This window comes from Triplophysa dalaica, chromosome 18, assembly GCF_015846415.1.
Source record: "Triplophysa dalaica isolate WHDGS20190420 chromosome 18, ASM1584641v1, whole genome shotgun sequence".
NCBI lineage: Eukaryota > Metazoa > Chordata > Actinopteri > Cypriniformes > Nemacheilidae > Triplophysa > Triplophysa dalaica.
In genome coordinates, this window is record NC_079559.1 from 21,742,303 (window position 1) to 21,758,978 (window position 16,676).

Consider the following 16,676-nt stretch of genomic DNA (forward strand, 5'->3'; position numbering starts at 1 on the left):
GGTCCTTTACCCCGAGCCACATCCTCGTATCCCAGAAAGCCCTTCCCCCAGCTCCTGGACTCTGGCCCATTGACACAAAAGCAGTCTTTCAGCTGAAGTGCAGGAAGAGTTTGGTCCCGGTGGGAGGCGTATGGGGTCAATGTTAAAGCCGGTCTTTGTGTTGGACCATTAACAATAAAATCACACTTCAGCCAGTCTCCTCAACACTGCCACAAACATATTTGCATGACAAAAAGGAAGGGGGTGTGTAGTTATGGCCGGTCTCATCCACGACCATTGAGTGCTTCCTTTTATAACCTGTGAGTAAAGTCAATGTGATGAAATTTAAACACATGATATCTGCGTTACACCACCGTGAATTCATTCAGATACTGTACTTCTGTTTATCATTCATACCGTTCAAAGGCCGAGATACTTGGGAGTGAAACGAAAGATATTTTGACTTTTTACTTTCCTTTCTGAAAGAGATAAACGCCTTTGTGTTAACATAAGAACAAAGTTCAGTCATTGTTGTGTACGTTTATGTCATACTGGGGTGTGGTTCTTTAGATAAATATTTACCATCAAGTGCGTCCAATGTTCATTCAACATACCAATCTGGGAGTTTCTTTCAAAGATTTTTTTGTAAATATTTTCTTCTATTTTGTGGAAATATAAATCGGAATGTTAGATCTGGTTTTGTATTCTAGTTGGTGCCAATTCCTTAAAAACCCCTCACGGGCAGACGTAACGAGATTTACCCATGATTGGCAGTAAATGTAACCAATTCGCTCTCGCCGTCGACTGATCGCAACATGCTCGACCAATCAGATGGAGGAATGGGTGGAGTGACGGGACAGAATATCGTCCGGCATCATAACTCAGTCCGTCCAGTTCGATCGGCAACGGGAGCGGAGAAAGTAAAGCGGAGAGCCCGAAGGCAGCAGCCCCCTACCACCGCCGGCCCAGGTTACCATCTAGCACCGGGAAAACACACTAGAGAGCCGCCGCCGGCTTTACCAACTATCAAACACCATGAGCAGCGAGGCCGAGACACAGCAGCAGCAGCAGCCGCCGCAGCCTGCCGCCGACGCGGAGAGCCCGTCCAGCCCGACAGCCGCATCTTCAGCGGGGGATAAGAAGGTCATCGGTAAGCCAGACGGGGGTACAGTGTCCATGTTTTGCTGCTATATTCGCACATTAAAAGATGAACGAATATTTTGAGGAAGCTTTTCACGGGTCGGTGATTAACGACTTTGAGAATTTTACCTCAGAAACGATTCAGTCAGTGAAAGCGCGTGCGCGTGGCCTGTGTGCAGTCGTTATTCCGCTTGATTTCATTAACGTTAACTGTATCGTTGTGGCTACGTTTATTTGCCACACGTTTAGCGTAAAATTGGCTAAATTCTCTCTCTATTGTTTTCGGGTAAAATTAGTTCGTGTATCTCGTTCAGACACGATAAACATTCTCTCGCGTGCCGCCGCGTTCCATCACATCCGCGTGCGGACCGCCATGACTCGGGCTCGCGGCCTGCCACACGCGCGAGCAGCACTGAGCCGCTAGTGTTAAAGACGAGATAAACATTCACAGCTGTTATTAAACTAACTCTTATGAACGAACAATGAGCCACGGATCGGTGTCGCGGCCACGAGCTGGATCTTAGATCTCGACGCGAGGCTGGTCAGACGCGTGAAACTCGCGCGCACTCGGGCCAACGATCACGTTTCTAGTGTCCAGTGTCGAGATGGATTCGAATCGATCATTTTGTTTTGGGAGGTTTATCAAATTTAAGCCGAGTTAATCTGCGTCCTTTGTTCACGTGGAGCGTTCGACGCGTCGTGCATACGTGTCCTCGTCTCCATCAACACCAGCGCGGTCTCTTCAAGATCCCGCTAGTCAAAAGATAATATTATTACACGATCGACAACGTTACGTGCGTGAGCACATCATGCGTTTCCTAGCCTCCTTCGTATAAAATGTCCGCCGTGACGCGGGGATCATGGACGCGTCTTTTGTCTGAGCCGCGTCTAGAGTAGGGCGCGTTTCACACGCGTATCCACCAATCGCCGGTTAATCGCGATCTATAGAAAATACACAGCGCGTTTCAAGTGTTCGTTGGCGAGGAGGAGGAAGAAGGATGATGATGATGATGATGATGATGATGATGATGATGAGAAAGTGTGCTGTTTGGCTTCGGTCCGGCCACATGGCGGATGCTAGTCTGCTAACTACACTTAGCATCTCATCTCTGTCACTTCCTGCAGTTACACATCAACATTACCCCGATGCTTTAAATCATCGTTATTTGGTGTACAGTGAAATCTTCAATAAAGCATTATTATAAGGACGCCAATGCTGTGATATCGTGTATATTTGAGGGTAATGTTGTTAGCAGCTCTCGTCTAGCTCTTTGTGTTTCTAGCCTCCTGGAGTATTTCTGGCTACGCGTTTTCTACAGCGCGCGACGTCTTGAGCAACATTAGTCAAACACAAGAGGTTGAGTTAACCGGCAGACCTTTCATGGCGATGGAGTCTGTTCTGATAACAGCAGCTGTCCTCACATCACCATCTATTTAAAGCAACAGAGTTGATGGTTATTTATAGATGGCACTGAATGAACTGCCTTTCTCTCTGAAAACTCTGTGCTGTTGTATTTAACTTCATCTCTCTCTCTCTCTCTCTCTCTCTCTGTATAGCAACAAAAGTCCTGGGGACAGTGAAATGGTTCAATGTGAGGAACGGCTATGGTTTCATCAACAGGTAATTTACTCTTACTCATGTATGTAATATGTGGGTCAAGGAACATGCACAATCCTGTTAAGCCTTGGCATGCTTACAGAGCCAGACCTGACTTGCACCCGCATGCACCAAACATGCATTTGTAATGTTTCTGTTTGTTTTTCAGGAATGACACGAAGGAAGATGTCTTTGTCCACCAGGTAGTTATTATTATTTGACGTCAAAGAGACATTCTGTCAGCACGCTATGTTTTGGGATGTGTTCTTACTGCTGCTGCTCTTGTGTCCAGACGGCCATTAAGAAAAACAACCCAAGGAAATATCTTCGCAGTGTTGGGGATGGAGAGACTGTGGAGTTTGATGTTGTAGAGGGGGAGAAGGTGAGCTGTTGAACTGCACTGGTTGTCTGTTGGGAACCGGTTCTGTTTGAGTGTCTGAGTTGTCATAGTGAACCAAACTCAGTTGGAAGATCATGTGAAGCTGTACTGAGTCTTGTTTTCATTTCACTGAGCTCTGAATGGAATCTGTCAGAAATGAGTGATTTTTAAATGCCATCAATAACAAATATGCTGCACGACCAGTTCAACCTGATGAATCATGTTCTCCTGTATCCCATATATTAGTCATCGATCAATGAATGAATGAATGAACGAATCAATCTAGACTGCTGGATGAGTGTCTGTTCTAGTCAGCAATCCAGTTTCCTTTACATTAACAAATTCATTTAAATACAATTGGTGTCCATTTACTTATTTTAAGAAAAAGTTTTGTTAAATGATGACACTGCTCAATGTTCTTTGTCGGCAAAACAATACCAGGATTTTTTTTACAATGACCATTATAATGCCACAAGCATTGTAGCGATCAGTTATGAGGCAAGAGTGCATTTCGAAGAACCCTGTGAAATTCCTTTCCACTCATTATAAAGTTAGGTGTCAGGGTGATATTGATCAAATATCAGGTTTTTGTTCCGCTTCGTTTCATGATGATGCCATCAGACCAAACGTGCACTGTTTGAACCAGCAGATGTTTGATATGCACTTTATCTGCACTATCTAAGGGTGCTGAGGCAGCCAATGTTACTGGCCCGGGTGGAGTCCCTGTGCAGGGGAGCAAGTACGCAGCTGATAGGAACCGCTACAGGCGGTACCCACGCAGGAGGGCCCCCCCTCGCGACTACCCGAGCGATGGAGAGGGGGAGGGTCAGGAGAAGAGGGAGGAAGGAGACAGCGCCCCTGAGGGTGACATGCAGCAACAGCAGCAGCAGCGGAGACCAACCTTCGCCGGTAGACGCCGCTACCCACCATACTTTGTGCGCAGGCGCTACGGCAGACGCCCCCCTTACAGCAACACGCCTCAGAGAGGAGATATGGCTGAGGTGAGTGATGTGAGTTGACATTTTTCACTGGTTTCCAGGACTCTGTTCATGTCCCAGTAGAACTTCACTATTAAATCAGGAGAGAAATAATCTCCCACATGTTTTTGATTGGATGCGTTGTTATTGACTAACAGGGCGGGGAAGGTGATGAGAACCAAGGTGGTCCAGAACCGGGCAACAAACCAATGAGGCAGAACTACAGAGGCTTCCGACCAAGTTTCAGAACAAGGTTTGCATGTTGTCTTGACAGGTGTGAGGAGGCTGTGACACTGAGTCAGTACTGTAATGAGGCATGAGAAATATGTGAAACGCTCATCATGTACTTGCATGTTTTCATCGCTGATTGTTATTTGGTCAGCCTAATCAATATCTTTGGAAACATTCTAAGTGTTAGTTCACTTTGAACTCGCTCGCTTAAATTCCCCGATTTGAAACTGACAGTACGTGTTAGAAGATTCTGCGTGGACGTTTGCATTGTTCACATCGATGAAAACAAAACCAAACATGTGTATGTCATGTCGACACCGAATTCCCAGCGTCAACCTGTCTTGTGTCCACAGGGGTCCCCCACGTCCCCGGCCTGCACGAGAAGGGGAGGAGGAGGATGATAAGGAGAATCAAGGCGAGGGCGGAGAGAGCGGTGAGGGCCAGGAGCCCCGTCAGCGCCGCTACCGCCGCAACTTCAACTACCGCCGCAGACGACCCCAGAGCAACAAGCCTCAGGACGGCAAGGATGACAAAGCAGCTGAAGCATCAGCTGACAAACCGGCCGCTCCCGAAGCCCAACAGGGCGGAGCCGATTAACCGCCACCGGCTTGACCATCTGCACCATCCTGCCGGGTCAGTGCGCAGTCACTTTCTGTACATGACATGACGTCAGTGTTGAGTTTGTTTGTGAAAATGTAACTGGGTCATAAACCCAAATGAAAGGAAAGAGATGATGTTTGTTTTGCATCATACTGGTCTGTGACAGTTAAAGGTGATGAATCTGACTCCTTTACATTTTCTTTGTCTTTGCAGTATTGTCAAGAAACATCTGAAGATCTGAGCAATAAGAAACAGATATGACTATGACTCGTCGATTGTCTAAGCTTGCAAAAATGCATTTCGACCAGATTACCACCGATTGCCTGCAGACTCTATGCAGACCTGTTTTTTTTTCCATTATTTTTGTGACAGCTAAAAGTTTTGGGGAAACAGCAGATGTTTTTCTAAATCGGTCTTAAGTTTTTACACCAAATGGTTTTTAAAAGTAATTTGATATCTGGTCAGTTTGACATTTTTAAATAACTTTTTATGTATCCAAACATGAATTTTAACAAAAGCAAGCTCAAATAAAACCAGAAGCAGTTCCTGTATTATGTCTCCTGTTTGTTGACTAACACATGCGCTCACACACACACACACACACTCTTCTGGTAATAATGACGGTCTTGTCAGACGTCGGTCTCTTTGCGCAGTCGCTCCATGCGCTGAATGTTGCTCTCCATGGCCGTGCGGTTAGTGATCTGAGTGGCACAGTTAGCAGGAAACCAGCCCCTCTCCCCATCTCTCATTCGCACTCCATGATACCAGCCTACAGGAAGAAACCAATCACGTTACAGGTGACCATTCACCCAATGAAAAGCTCTACAGGTATGAATTGAATGTGGTGTACTGACCTTCCACCTCCTGCAGGACTATGACCAGCTCGGCCTGCTGTAGACTCAGCTCATCTGGGGTTTTGGGCAGGTACGCTTTAGTGGCTTCATACTGCGGCAGCGCTTCACCGTCATCAGTGATGCTCTTGTGTTTGAGATTACAGAGAGCTGTAACCCAGCGAGCTCTGTCCAGTCTACAACACATCAGACAAACACTTCACCCAGTCGTCTTAGTCAATTACGACAAAAACACAAGTGCCAAACACAAAGTTTCTATAGAAAATAAAATACAAAAGTCCTCCTAAAAAAAAAAGGGGAGAGAACCCAATTGTCTTTAATGTGTTGTGTTATTGGATTCTTATTAAAATCAGTGTGTGAATGAGCAACACGGGTCACCTGCTTTCAGCCACGAGCGTCATGTGTTCAGATCGGCCGTCACTGTTGGGATTCATCAGCAGTTTCAGATTGAGTTTAGAGTCGCTCAGCTCCTCCTGTACGCTCACGTTCTCTGCAGTAGCATAATCCAACACCACATAACTCTCCTCGCTGCACAAAAACACATGACAAAGTGAGCGTCACGCTCATGTGCTTCCTCACAGTGAATCTAACAGGACTCTCACCTCTTTCTCTTGGTGACGATGAGCACATCATTGAAGAGGAACAGAATACAGCTCCTGTAGCTGAAAGCTTTTCTGAAGAGACTCCTATCTTCAGTGCACACCGCCAGCTCCCCGCTCTTCTTTAGCCAGCGTGATGAAGACACCAGTGGGAATGGCTGACATCACATTCACACAACAACACTTTAAATAAAGTTTTCACATGAAACCAAAAGACACATTTCTGTTGTCAATGCTGTAAAGCGTTCCTCATGCTCTCAGGTCAGTGTTGTACCTTGATTTTGCCGAAGTCCATCTGTTTCTGGATGGTGTACATCTGTTCCGTTCTCTCCATCCTCCGCGCTCCATCATTACAGCTCTTCACCAGCTGTCACAGAAACAATCACAGCATTCATATTTATCTTTGTTTCTGTCTCTATCGTCATCATAACATGTGCTGAAAAACAACAGACGGAGACAGACAGATCAACATGTTTATGCACACACACACACACAGTACCTTACTGATAGCCTTCAGAGCCCAGCGGGAAGCAAAGTGTTCTGCTGTATTTTTAGGGCTCTTCTGACAGATGGTCTGTGTGAGGACAAGAACAAATCAACAGACAAACAGTTAGAAGCGGATAACATACAAACAACACGTTCAGCTCTGATCAAACATCACGTATGAGAGTGTTTAAGATCAACATTTACACCTGCTGGATCATCTTAAACATGACGGTTGAGATGCCATTGACGTTACAAACCACACATTCAATTACTGTTGTCTTCTCTAGGAAAACAAATCAAGACTTCTCACTGACACCCACCCTTGACCAGACATAACATTGACATTCAGATGTGCTGCTGAAATGGATATCAATTTTACGTTCTGACTCGTGCTCATCCATCCAGCCTTTTAGTCTACATGAACATCAACAGTGTGTCAAATGTTCACTGTTGAGGGTTCTTCCACAGCAAAATGCCATAGGAATCCATTCTATAGAGATCATTTACTGTCACATTCATTGCCTGTGTGTGTATGTGTGTGTTTGGGAAGAAGCGTGCAGAATGAATCCTGTGGTGGTGATAATAAAACAATAAGACGATGCTCTGTGTGTGTGTGTTTTTTTAGCAGATGTGGATGACCGTGTGCGTGTCTTACATCCATGAGCAGAGGCAGACGGGTCACTCTCTGCATGGGTAAGATGAGGAAAGAGATCATGGGCAGACCTCCACATTCCTCACTGCTTTCAATCTGCTTCAGAGTCTCTCTAAACGCACTGTTAGTCGTGCTGAAAACACACATCAACAAATCATTACACCAAACTGCACTTTTTGTTTGTATTTGACTCATGAGGTACTCAGTCGTGTTTGTTAGGCGTGTCTTACAGAAGCTTCTGGAGGGTTCTCTGCTGGAAGGTCTCATTGGAGCAGTAGATGATGTAAGGTTCAAAGTGATGACTGGCGTGATTCTGTACGATGTCACTGATGTCCTGGATCAGAGGATGTCTATGGTGACGCTTTTCCAGATCCTGAAAAAAGCTGACATGTACACAAAATATGTGCTTAACACTCGTAGAGGAACATCTCACTTCAACAGAGCCGGACACCCAGACCCGCTCACACATAGAAAAGAGCCAACATGCTTTACAAGAATGCTCCAAACTAACAATGAACACCACTGCAAATATCTCCAACATAGATGAATAATTATAAATGTTCCCTTGAATGAACCTTTAACAAGTATACCGACTCCAACTAACATGAGTTAAGACCATGGAGTAAATGCCATTGACAGGGTTGAATTCTTATTTCATCAAAACGAAATATGATTGAAGTAACGACTGATGCGGGTCTTTTGACCTATAACGCAATAGAAAAGGACTAAAATGAACATTCATTCATATTAATGTCTGTAATAGTTTAAACGGATATTGTTTGTCCAGCAGAGGGCGCACGCACGCACGCACGCACGCACGCACGTTCACGTTAGATCTGCTCATTCAACATTCACATCATCAGCTCAACCTTCAGTCATTCTCAAATCTCAATACTGCCATCATGACACACACGAGAATAGAGTGATTCTCATCATAAACTCAATCCCGTCACTGAGTGGCCTTTATTATGTAAATCAATACACACACAGAGTTTCTGTGAAACAGGTTCAATGTGTGTGTGAGAGAAAGACCCCGCTGTGAAAAGCAAGAAGCCTGTTAAACCAGTTTAACCAGCGAGTTTCAACTCGTCCGGCGCTGCAGTTACACACATCTCTGATCACAATAAGTCACACTCATCTCTACACAGACTGAACAGTGTTCCCCCTCATTTCCAGCTCTTGTAAAGTGAATGTAAGCAGTGAGATGTGTCAGCACTCAATCAGTGCATTAAAGCCCAAAACCTGCGTCTGTCTCTATTCATCATCGAGTTCATTTCCCAAATGAGAAACTCTGTTTTAAACAATCTTTTCCTGTAGCTCAGTGGGAAGAGCAAGGTTGTGGGTTTGATCCCAGGGGATTGCACCTACCTATGTATAAATGTATAAGACAATGAAATGTAAGTCGCTTTGGATAAAAGTGTCTGCCAAATGCATAAATGTAAATGTAAACATTTTTCAAAAATCCTGTTTTTAGTCCAGTTTTTTTTCCTGTAGCTCAGTGTTAAGAGCATTGCATGTGCATTGTGTAAACAATGCAAGGTTGTGTGTTGGATTCCAGGGGATTGCACATACCCAAGTATAAATGTATATGATTATGAAATGTAAATCGCTTTGGATAAAAGTAAATGTTTTGATTTAACCCATAATAACTTCATGACAATAGAAACATGATTTTTGAGGAATTTGAAGTTGAGTTATCTCATTTTGGAAACAAACGCTTCTCTTATATTCTTAAAGAGAGATGTTTGTATGGCTTTACTACTTAGCATTTCACAAAGCAGTCTGTGAGAAACCCTGTAAGAGAAGAAGAGTGGATGTGATGATGTTTTTTTCATGTGCTCCCAGTAAAAGAATCACTTTGTGGATACACTTATTACCGAGCTGACATCAAAACAAAACAAAGACAGATTTGCTTCTTATTATAACCTTCTTTAGCAACCCGAGTTTGAAAGGATGGGACAAAGTGTGCTTTATCATTATCCTCACAATCAATCCTGCTTTTTCATTTCAGACAGAATTGTTCTTGTGTTCATTTCACTGCTCCTCTTTAGAAACATTACGTGATTCACACACAGTGTCGGGTGGAACTAGTTACTGTAATTGAATTTCTTTTCCCTGAAAGGTTAGGAGGGAACTATAAACGTGTGTTTACTTCATGTCACCGTGTGTGATTTTATGAGCTTTATTAGTGGAGGTGGTACCGTTTGCTGATGTCCATGATGACAGAGATGTTGGAGAAGAGGTGATGACGTTCTGTAGCGGTCATGGTGCTTGTTAAATCCACGCTGTCTTTAAAATGGCGGATGAGAATACTGAGACTGTGCAGGTATGAATATTCTGATGTGATGATCTCAAAGATGGCCTGCACACACACACAGAAAACATCTCAATTAACACACAAACAAGAGTGCCACACACGTGAACCACACAAACATGTCCTGTGTCTAGAATCACACACTGTGTGTTGTGTGTCAGCAGCGCTCTCACATGATGTCACAGGAGATCAATCATAAATTTGATTAAATGATAGATCCATGAATAAATAACCTGTGCTAGTAGAAGGCACACAGTGATCTGGACAATCATTGAGACATGAAGCAGTGTGTCTGGGTGTGTCTGTGTGTGCATGAGCTGGACTTTAGTGTTTACACAAAAGAGAACTTGACTCTCTGACAGAAACAATATCAAGCACTCGCTTCCCATTACACACACACCACTCCAGACGTTCTGCACCAACTCTTCATTTCTATCCGAAATAACAGCATTTGTGTGTGTGTTTGTGGTGTAGGGTGACTGTTATGTGGACACTGGGACATTGAATGTGAGAAACACACACTCACCTCTTGTCTTTTACGTTCCTCAGGGGTGATGGTGTCCAGAATGCCCATTTCCTTCACCTGAGAAAAGAAAAGGTCCGTCACACACACACACACACACACATGGTCTGCAGAAGTGTGAGGTGTGTTTGTGATGTTCCACACCTGATCTAACTGACTCCAGGTGATATACGCTGCTCTATAGTTCTTCACCACGATGGTCTGATCCTGCTCAGTGGCTTCAGTCGGACTCAACTCATCCTCTTCTGTGCTCACATGATTAGAGTTCAGACCTCTCTCTCTGATCTCCTGATAGAACCGCGGGTCTGTGTCAACAACAACATCCACATCATGCTTCTGAACACACACACACAGCATCCTGGCGTTGTCATAATAAAGCAGAGCATGAAGAGTACCAACCATCTTTAAAGGATCCGGCCTGTTTCCTGTTTCGGAGTTTGCCCAGTGTTCTCTGTGATAAAAGACATCATGATGTGAGGCACACACACTCATTCTTCACAACTTTCATGTCAATCCAACTTTGAAGAGATGTCTCATTTAAATCTATGTGTGTGTGGGAATATATGTGACAGAAACACTCTTCTGACAGTCTGAAGCAGTGATTCTAGTTTTCTTCCACACGACTGCAGAGATGACTAGAAGTCAGAGCGGTGCTTCATCTTTTACACACCGTCCACAAATCTACTTCATATGTGAATGTGCTTAAGGTTTATTTGGAAGTGACGGTCAGGAAACTCACCTTGTGTCCAGATTTGGCAGGTTGTTTGGAGCTCACGGTTGTGTCCTCACAGACAGGGGGAAGAAGGTCGGTTTCGTCTCCGCATGTCAAAGCCTCGATGTTCAGACTGGTGACGGCAGCGCGGTAGGATTTATTTCTGCGGTTCCTCCTGAACGAGGAGCCGTCGCCTCCATCGCTGTCGTAGTCTTCCCAGGACAGATCCTTAACTGGCAGGGTCACCACGGTGGTGTGATGGCGTGGTTTGGGGCGGCTGGACACCGCCAGGTTCTTGGGAATGAGCTGCTGCGTGCCCAGCCGTCGGGCGGCTTGACTCTGGGTGCTGAGGACCACAGGTGTTCTCCTGTCACGTTCAGGAGAATCCGCTCTGGACAGATCCACGCTGGACACTGAACGACCGGACGCTGGCTCCAGCTGAAGGACGGAACTGAAGCGCTTTTCTGACAGCAGCAGGTCACTTCGGTCATCCGTCACGGATCCGTCAGACTTCCTGTGAGTCATGGCACCAGCACTTTTCTTTCTTTCTCTCTTTCTTTCTGTCACTCAAGGAACATGAGGAGTCCACCTGTACATTTACAACAACACAGACATGCTCGTGTTAACCTTGATGTCTGGAATCCATCTGACGTTAGTGATTCAAGGCTTCAGGTGCAGATCACAACTCCAGAAACACACATATGCGCTGCCTGAGGCTGGCCAATCAGAATCAAGCGCCATCAAGTCGAATCAGAAAATAGAGTTTCGCATCATGGAAAACATAAGAACAGATCAAGATTCATGTTCAGGTCAAATACATTTTCTGACTGAACACGTGCTCGACATTCATGATATTTAACCCACAAACATTTGATCATTTGTCAAAAGTTCGACAACAACGATTTTATTTCATTAGTTAATCTTGTCTAAACAGTTTCGCTTTTTCTTCGTGACAATATAACACGCTTTTGAAATGTGCTGTTACATTATTCATACACATCTTATAACACGGGACACAATCAGACTTTCGTGTTGAGAGTTCAAACAGTTCACAGAGATCCAGGCCGGACATTTTAACTCCTTCACATTAATAAACACAAACTCATTCAACTTTACGCCCAGATTGTCAAACGCGAACATTGAAATGTCACACTGAAGAATCTTACCTGTGTTATGTCACATGCACTGCGGAGATTTCAGATGTCACATTCGTCTGTGTGTGATAATGAACATGTTCATTTTTGTCAAAAAAGAGTTTAGCAGCACATTCCTCCGTTTCACACCTGAGTACGATACGTCACCGCAACGCACCGCACCGCAGGTGAGTGACGCCAAAGACTATTGACATTTTCAAGACGCCGCCCTTCTATTACTATGAACAAGGGGAACGTGCAACGCCCATCGCGGCCTCTCCAGCAACGGAAGTCCCGCCTTCCAGTACAAAGAGCCAATCATTGATCGTTAAAGGCAGACATATTGGGAGTTGCTGTGTCCTGAAATCGCTCCCCGAAAGCGTCGCAAATACAGCTGCAGAGTGCGGTGACTTTTCTTAGACGACTTGGGCGACACCCATCTACCAAAGCACTTATTATTCCTCATCCTTTCTCTTTGTTTGATTTAAAACAAGTGCTCGGACAGACTGATGAACGTGTTTCATTGTTTTTCTTTGTTATTTGATGTTTTTGTAAATCTCGTCACATTACACTTCTGCACATTATTCTGCTTGCACCACCTGCTGGTAAAGTGCTGTACTTGCATTTAGAATCAAATAGAACTTTATTGTCACTCTAGGCACAAGGAAATAGTGTTTGGCAGCTCTTCATGACAGGTGAACAATTATAAAAAACACAATTATAATGTTATTAGAAATAAAATATAAACAGTCAAATGTAAGAGAAACCATAGACCTTATGCAATTATATTTAATAACATTTAGGAATGGCAAACTTTGCTTAATAACCTTCTTTTCAATCGTTTTAAAGTTGAGCCATCATCATTTCTTCTCTCTCATGTTGTTGTAAACCTGTATGCATTTGGGACCTTTTTTGTGGAACACAAAAGAAGACACTTTGAGAAATGAAAACCCTTTTTGTTTTCTAAAAAGTCCCCAAAAAAACATTACATAATATAAATTCACAGAATAAAGAACTCAGATAAAATATTGTCAAGTAAGAATTTCACAGACACAAACTGTTACTTAAACTTTTATTAAATGAACTCTGTCATTGGGAAAACGATAAAAGTTTACAATGACAGACTGCCAGGCCGAAATGAGGAAATACACGGAAACTGACCGTCGTCTATTACAGGACTAAAACATGGAGGATTTATAAATAGAAAATCTTCTAATGGCAATGACGTCATGTTGTCATTATGGCATCTGATGAAGAAAGCAGAATGTTCCCAAGCTCACAGAAGTAATTCATGCATTTCTCTTATACTCATAACTGAACCGAACAAACACTCAAAACACGTCGACTCTGGCCATCGCACGGCGTACAACACACAAGTAACATCAATGCACGTGTATGCACACGCATGTACACTCGCACCGTACGTACACATCCACATCCATCTACTTACTCTATATATATATGAACAGATATAGCAGGATTCAATCGACGAGCAGAGCAGGAAGAGGTGATGCGTGTTTTCGCCCCAAAATATCTGTTTACTGCTTTATTCTGAGGACTGAAGCGCATTCCTGACAAGCATCCCACAGTAAACTCTTCTCACCGAAGCTCTCTTGAGCACTAGATAGAACGATACATGACGTTGGCTCCTTTCAAACGTTTTCTTCGTGTTTTTATCAACATCAGTCAATGACGGCATCTGATATTAGGTATTTTCAGACTCACGGTGGCCAATGACGCCACCTTCTGGACAATATCTGTCATTTTGTGTTAGAGATTGACTTGCTACATCTATCAACTATCTAAAATAGCTTGAAAGTTTATTTGCATTTTATATATACATTTATATATCATGAGGGAATAATCAGTATCCATACTCTCACATATGTAAAATTCATTTAGCAAAAGGAATCAGTGTAAGAAATAAAGAAGTGTGTGGTACATTGATCATATTTGATAGATTTGATAGAGCATGTGAAATACCAAAGTTAGATGTTTACAAGCCAACGTATGTGTTTTTACCTATGTAGACATTCAATACTACTAGAGAGCTGAAGTGAGTTTGTGTGTGAAGGGTAAAGCCGACGGGTTACATAAGACGCTGTGATTCTTTACTATTCATCTCTCTATCGCTCATCTTCAGAGCTGAATCTCATATTTGATACTGAGAAGTGACGTGTGGTGGAACAAACAGAAGGATGTCTGCTAAACCACCGTCTGTGCTTTACGTGTAATAAAAGGGTCTGTCAGGTGTGAATGGATGAACTCTATTGTTTCGTTATGTCGCCTTTCTTTAAGATGATCTGCCGTTGCCAGGGTGCCAGTTTGGTTTCGTCGTAGCCCAGCGTTCGTAGTCGCTCCAGTTCCGACTTTTCCTCGTTCTCCTTCTCCATCCGTCGCTGTTCCTCATCTTTTCTGCAGGGGTGAGAAAAACAAACAGAGAATGTAATAAAAATGAATATATCCTCAGATAGAAGAACACTCCAAATGTAGTTATAATCATTTTAAAGAAACTGTTCACCCAAAAAAATGACTTATCGTCTACTATCGATACTGTGATCACTCTTTCATATAATAAAGGGTGAATGGAGACATTTTCTTTAAAGTGTTTATCATTAACACACATTTTTAGAAATCTTATTTTATGTTTTTATGATCTTGTTTATGTTATCATATCGCATACAGACATTATGAAGAGCCGATGTCACTACTTTTTTTATTTTATTTGTGTCCTCTTTATTGTAGTATTTTGTAGGGGTGGCTATCGTTTGAATTTGATCAATTCTGATTCTTATCCAGTTTTGATTCCTAAATTATAAAAAATGAGCCTGAATGGTCACTTAGCCTGCTGCTCATAGGTTGTTTGCACATGAAGTCAGGGTACTTCACAAAGTTATTTTTAGCCATTATGAAATAAATTTGATCCAGATTTTTTGATGTTAAACTGTCTTCTCTCTCTCTCATTTATCAGCTGATTCTAATACAGAATAAATAACCAAACCGCAAGCATCTTGCTACCGTGTTTATCAGTATATTCTATATGGTGGTTGGCAGATCTATATGTCAGATCACAAGTATACACGTGTACATTTCTGAAAATGTGCACAGGGATTGAAGAGGAACAATATCAAGTATCCTAAACCTTCTGGTTCTAGAACTAGAAATGATTTTTGATTCCCAACCCGACAGTTTTGATGAAAAGAATGATGATAAATAAATGATCACATCTACTGCTACTACCACAACGACAACTATCACAACTATTATCTACTTGTATATGCAGTCGTCTTACCTCTTCTGTTCCCTGTCCATCCAGGAGTGAATAAGAGAAACAAGAGGATTTTATGTATTTGAGTTTTGTACATTGACCTTATTCAACTACAACAGAAAACATTTTAAGGAGCAGTCAGGAAATATTTGACAGTGCTATTTACTTCTTATCACAATGATATGGCAAGGGAGAAATAAAAAAAGGCAGAAAAGCACAGAACATGTTTGAACAAGAGAAACTTTTATAACAAGAAGTAAAAACTCTTCACTGAGGGAACGATGATGATGTTGAAGCAGATGAGAGCAGACAGAAGCTGTGATCTCAACTTACTTCTCTTCCTCCATCTTCTTCTTCATAATGTCTCTCCTCCAGGCCGGCAGGGACGCCAGACGCGCCGCATCCTCCTCATCCTGTCACACAAACACAGCCATGATGACCTCATAGACACACACCGCAAGCTTTCTTCACAGCCTAATTCAATCTGAACATCCAGATTTACATTACAACGTTTAACACATTTCAAATCAACTGGAAATACAATTGAAAATTCATCATTAAAGGGATACTTCACCCAAATATGCTGTTTGCAGTATCGTTTTTTAATAAGATATGTAGGAAAGCAAACAGTTCTGGGGCACTTTTGAATAATCTTCCCCACTATAGTACTCAAAGATGTCCAACAAATTCAGCTGTTAACAGACTTTTGCCAACTAACTGTCTTTGTGTTCTGCAAAACAAAGACATTCATACAGGTTTGGAAAACTTGGGTGTGAGTTCATTTTTGTGTGGAGTTTCCCTTTAAAATGATATTAAAACCAAAACCCTTACAATGTATAGACAGAATTACCGATATTGTTGTTTAGCGATGATTGATTAATTTCCAATATTAAATGTAAATGAGTCAACACACCTTTCAAACTGTAAAGGGCCGTTCACATATCCTGTCTTTTGCGCGCACAAATTCATTATTTTAAATGGAGACGCGCGGTATCTGCGCTCAAATAGTGAGCGACGCGGTCATGACGTGCATGTGATGTGCTTAATTTTCTAGGCGTGCCACCGCATCGTGATGAAAATAATTGAACTTTTCATAATGCCGCAAGCGCACCGCAGGTCATGTGACAGGAACCAACCAACCAATATAGACAAGCTCAGTGAAGATGGAGACACAGATGATCACAGCATTAATAAATCTAGTAGCAGAGATATTGCGAGGTATTTTAAGTGTGTAT

At 42.8% G+C, this 16,676-nt stretch overlaps 3 protein-coding genes across 5 annotated transcripts in view; 1 reads left to right on the plus strand and 2 right to left on the minus strand.

Annotated features, from left to right (window-relative positions):
* The first annotated feature begins 870 nt into the window (after positions 1 to 870).
* ybx1 (Y box binding protein 1) lies at positions 871 to 5,454 on the plus strand. Of its 2 annotated transcripts, none has more exons than XM_056772730.1 (8): positions 871 to 1,129; positions 2,677 to 2,740; positions 2,886 to 2,919; positions 3,009 to 3,098; positions 3,779 to 4,105; positions 4,231 to 4,325; positions 4,657 to 4,936; positions 5,117 to 5,454. In XM_056772730.1, exons 1-7 carry the CDS (start codon positions 1,015 to 1,017, stop codon positions 4,898 to 4,900), a joined length of 969 nt encoding a protein of 322 aa, XP_056628708.1. In that variant the 5' UTR covers positions 871 to 1,014; the 3' UTR covers positions 4,901 to 4,936; positions 5,117 to 5,454. The 2 variants fall into 2 exon arrangements, with proteins under 2 accessions (XP_056628708.1, XP_056628709.1); XM_056772731.1 differs by having other exon boundaries at positions 3,779 to 4,096.
* On the minus strand, positions 5,264 to 12,399 carry arhgef16 (Rho guanine nucleotide exchange factor (GEF) 16). Its single transcript, XM_056772727.1, has 14 exons — positions 12,207 to 12,399; positions 11,068 to 11,629; positions 10,728 to 10,779; positions 10,473 to 10,633; positions 10,332 to 10,388; positions 9,693 to 9,853; positions 7,722 to 7,874; positions 7,495 to 7,624; positions 6,853 to 6,927; positions 6,628 to 6,720; positions 6,357 to 6,511; positions 6,133 to 6,282; positions 5,758 to 5,930; positions 5,264 to 5,672 (listed from the first exon to the last, which is right to left on the minus strand). Exons 2-14 carry the CDS (start codon positions 11,563 to 11,565, stop codon positions 5,533 to 5,535), a joined length of 1,998 nt encoding a protein of 665 aa, XP_056628705.1. The 5' UTR covers positions 11,566 to 11,629; positions 12,207 to 12,399; the 3' UTR covers positions 5,264 to 5,532.
* Positions 12,400 to 13,231: 832 nt separating this feature from the next.
* espn (espin) overlaps positions 13,232 to 16,676 on the minus strand; it is a 45,377-nt gene continuing 41,932 nt past the window's right edge. For both annotated transcript variants that reach the window (XM_056773175.1, XM_056773174.1), the window contains 3 exons: positions 15,774 to 15,854; positions 15,466 to 15,485; positions 13,232 to 14,588 (listed from right to left, as the gene is read on the minus strand). In XM_056773175.1, coding sequence (XP_056629153.1) covers positions 14,441 to 14,588; positions 15,466 to 15,485; positions 15,774 to 15,854 — 249 coding nt within the window. In that variant the 3' untranslated portion in view covers positions 13,232 to 14,440. The remainder of the gene's footprint in view (positions 14,589 to 15,465; positions 15,486 to 15,773; positions 15,855 to 16,676) is intronic.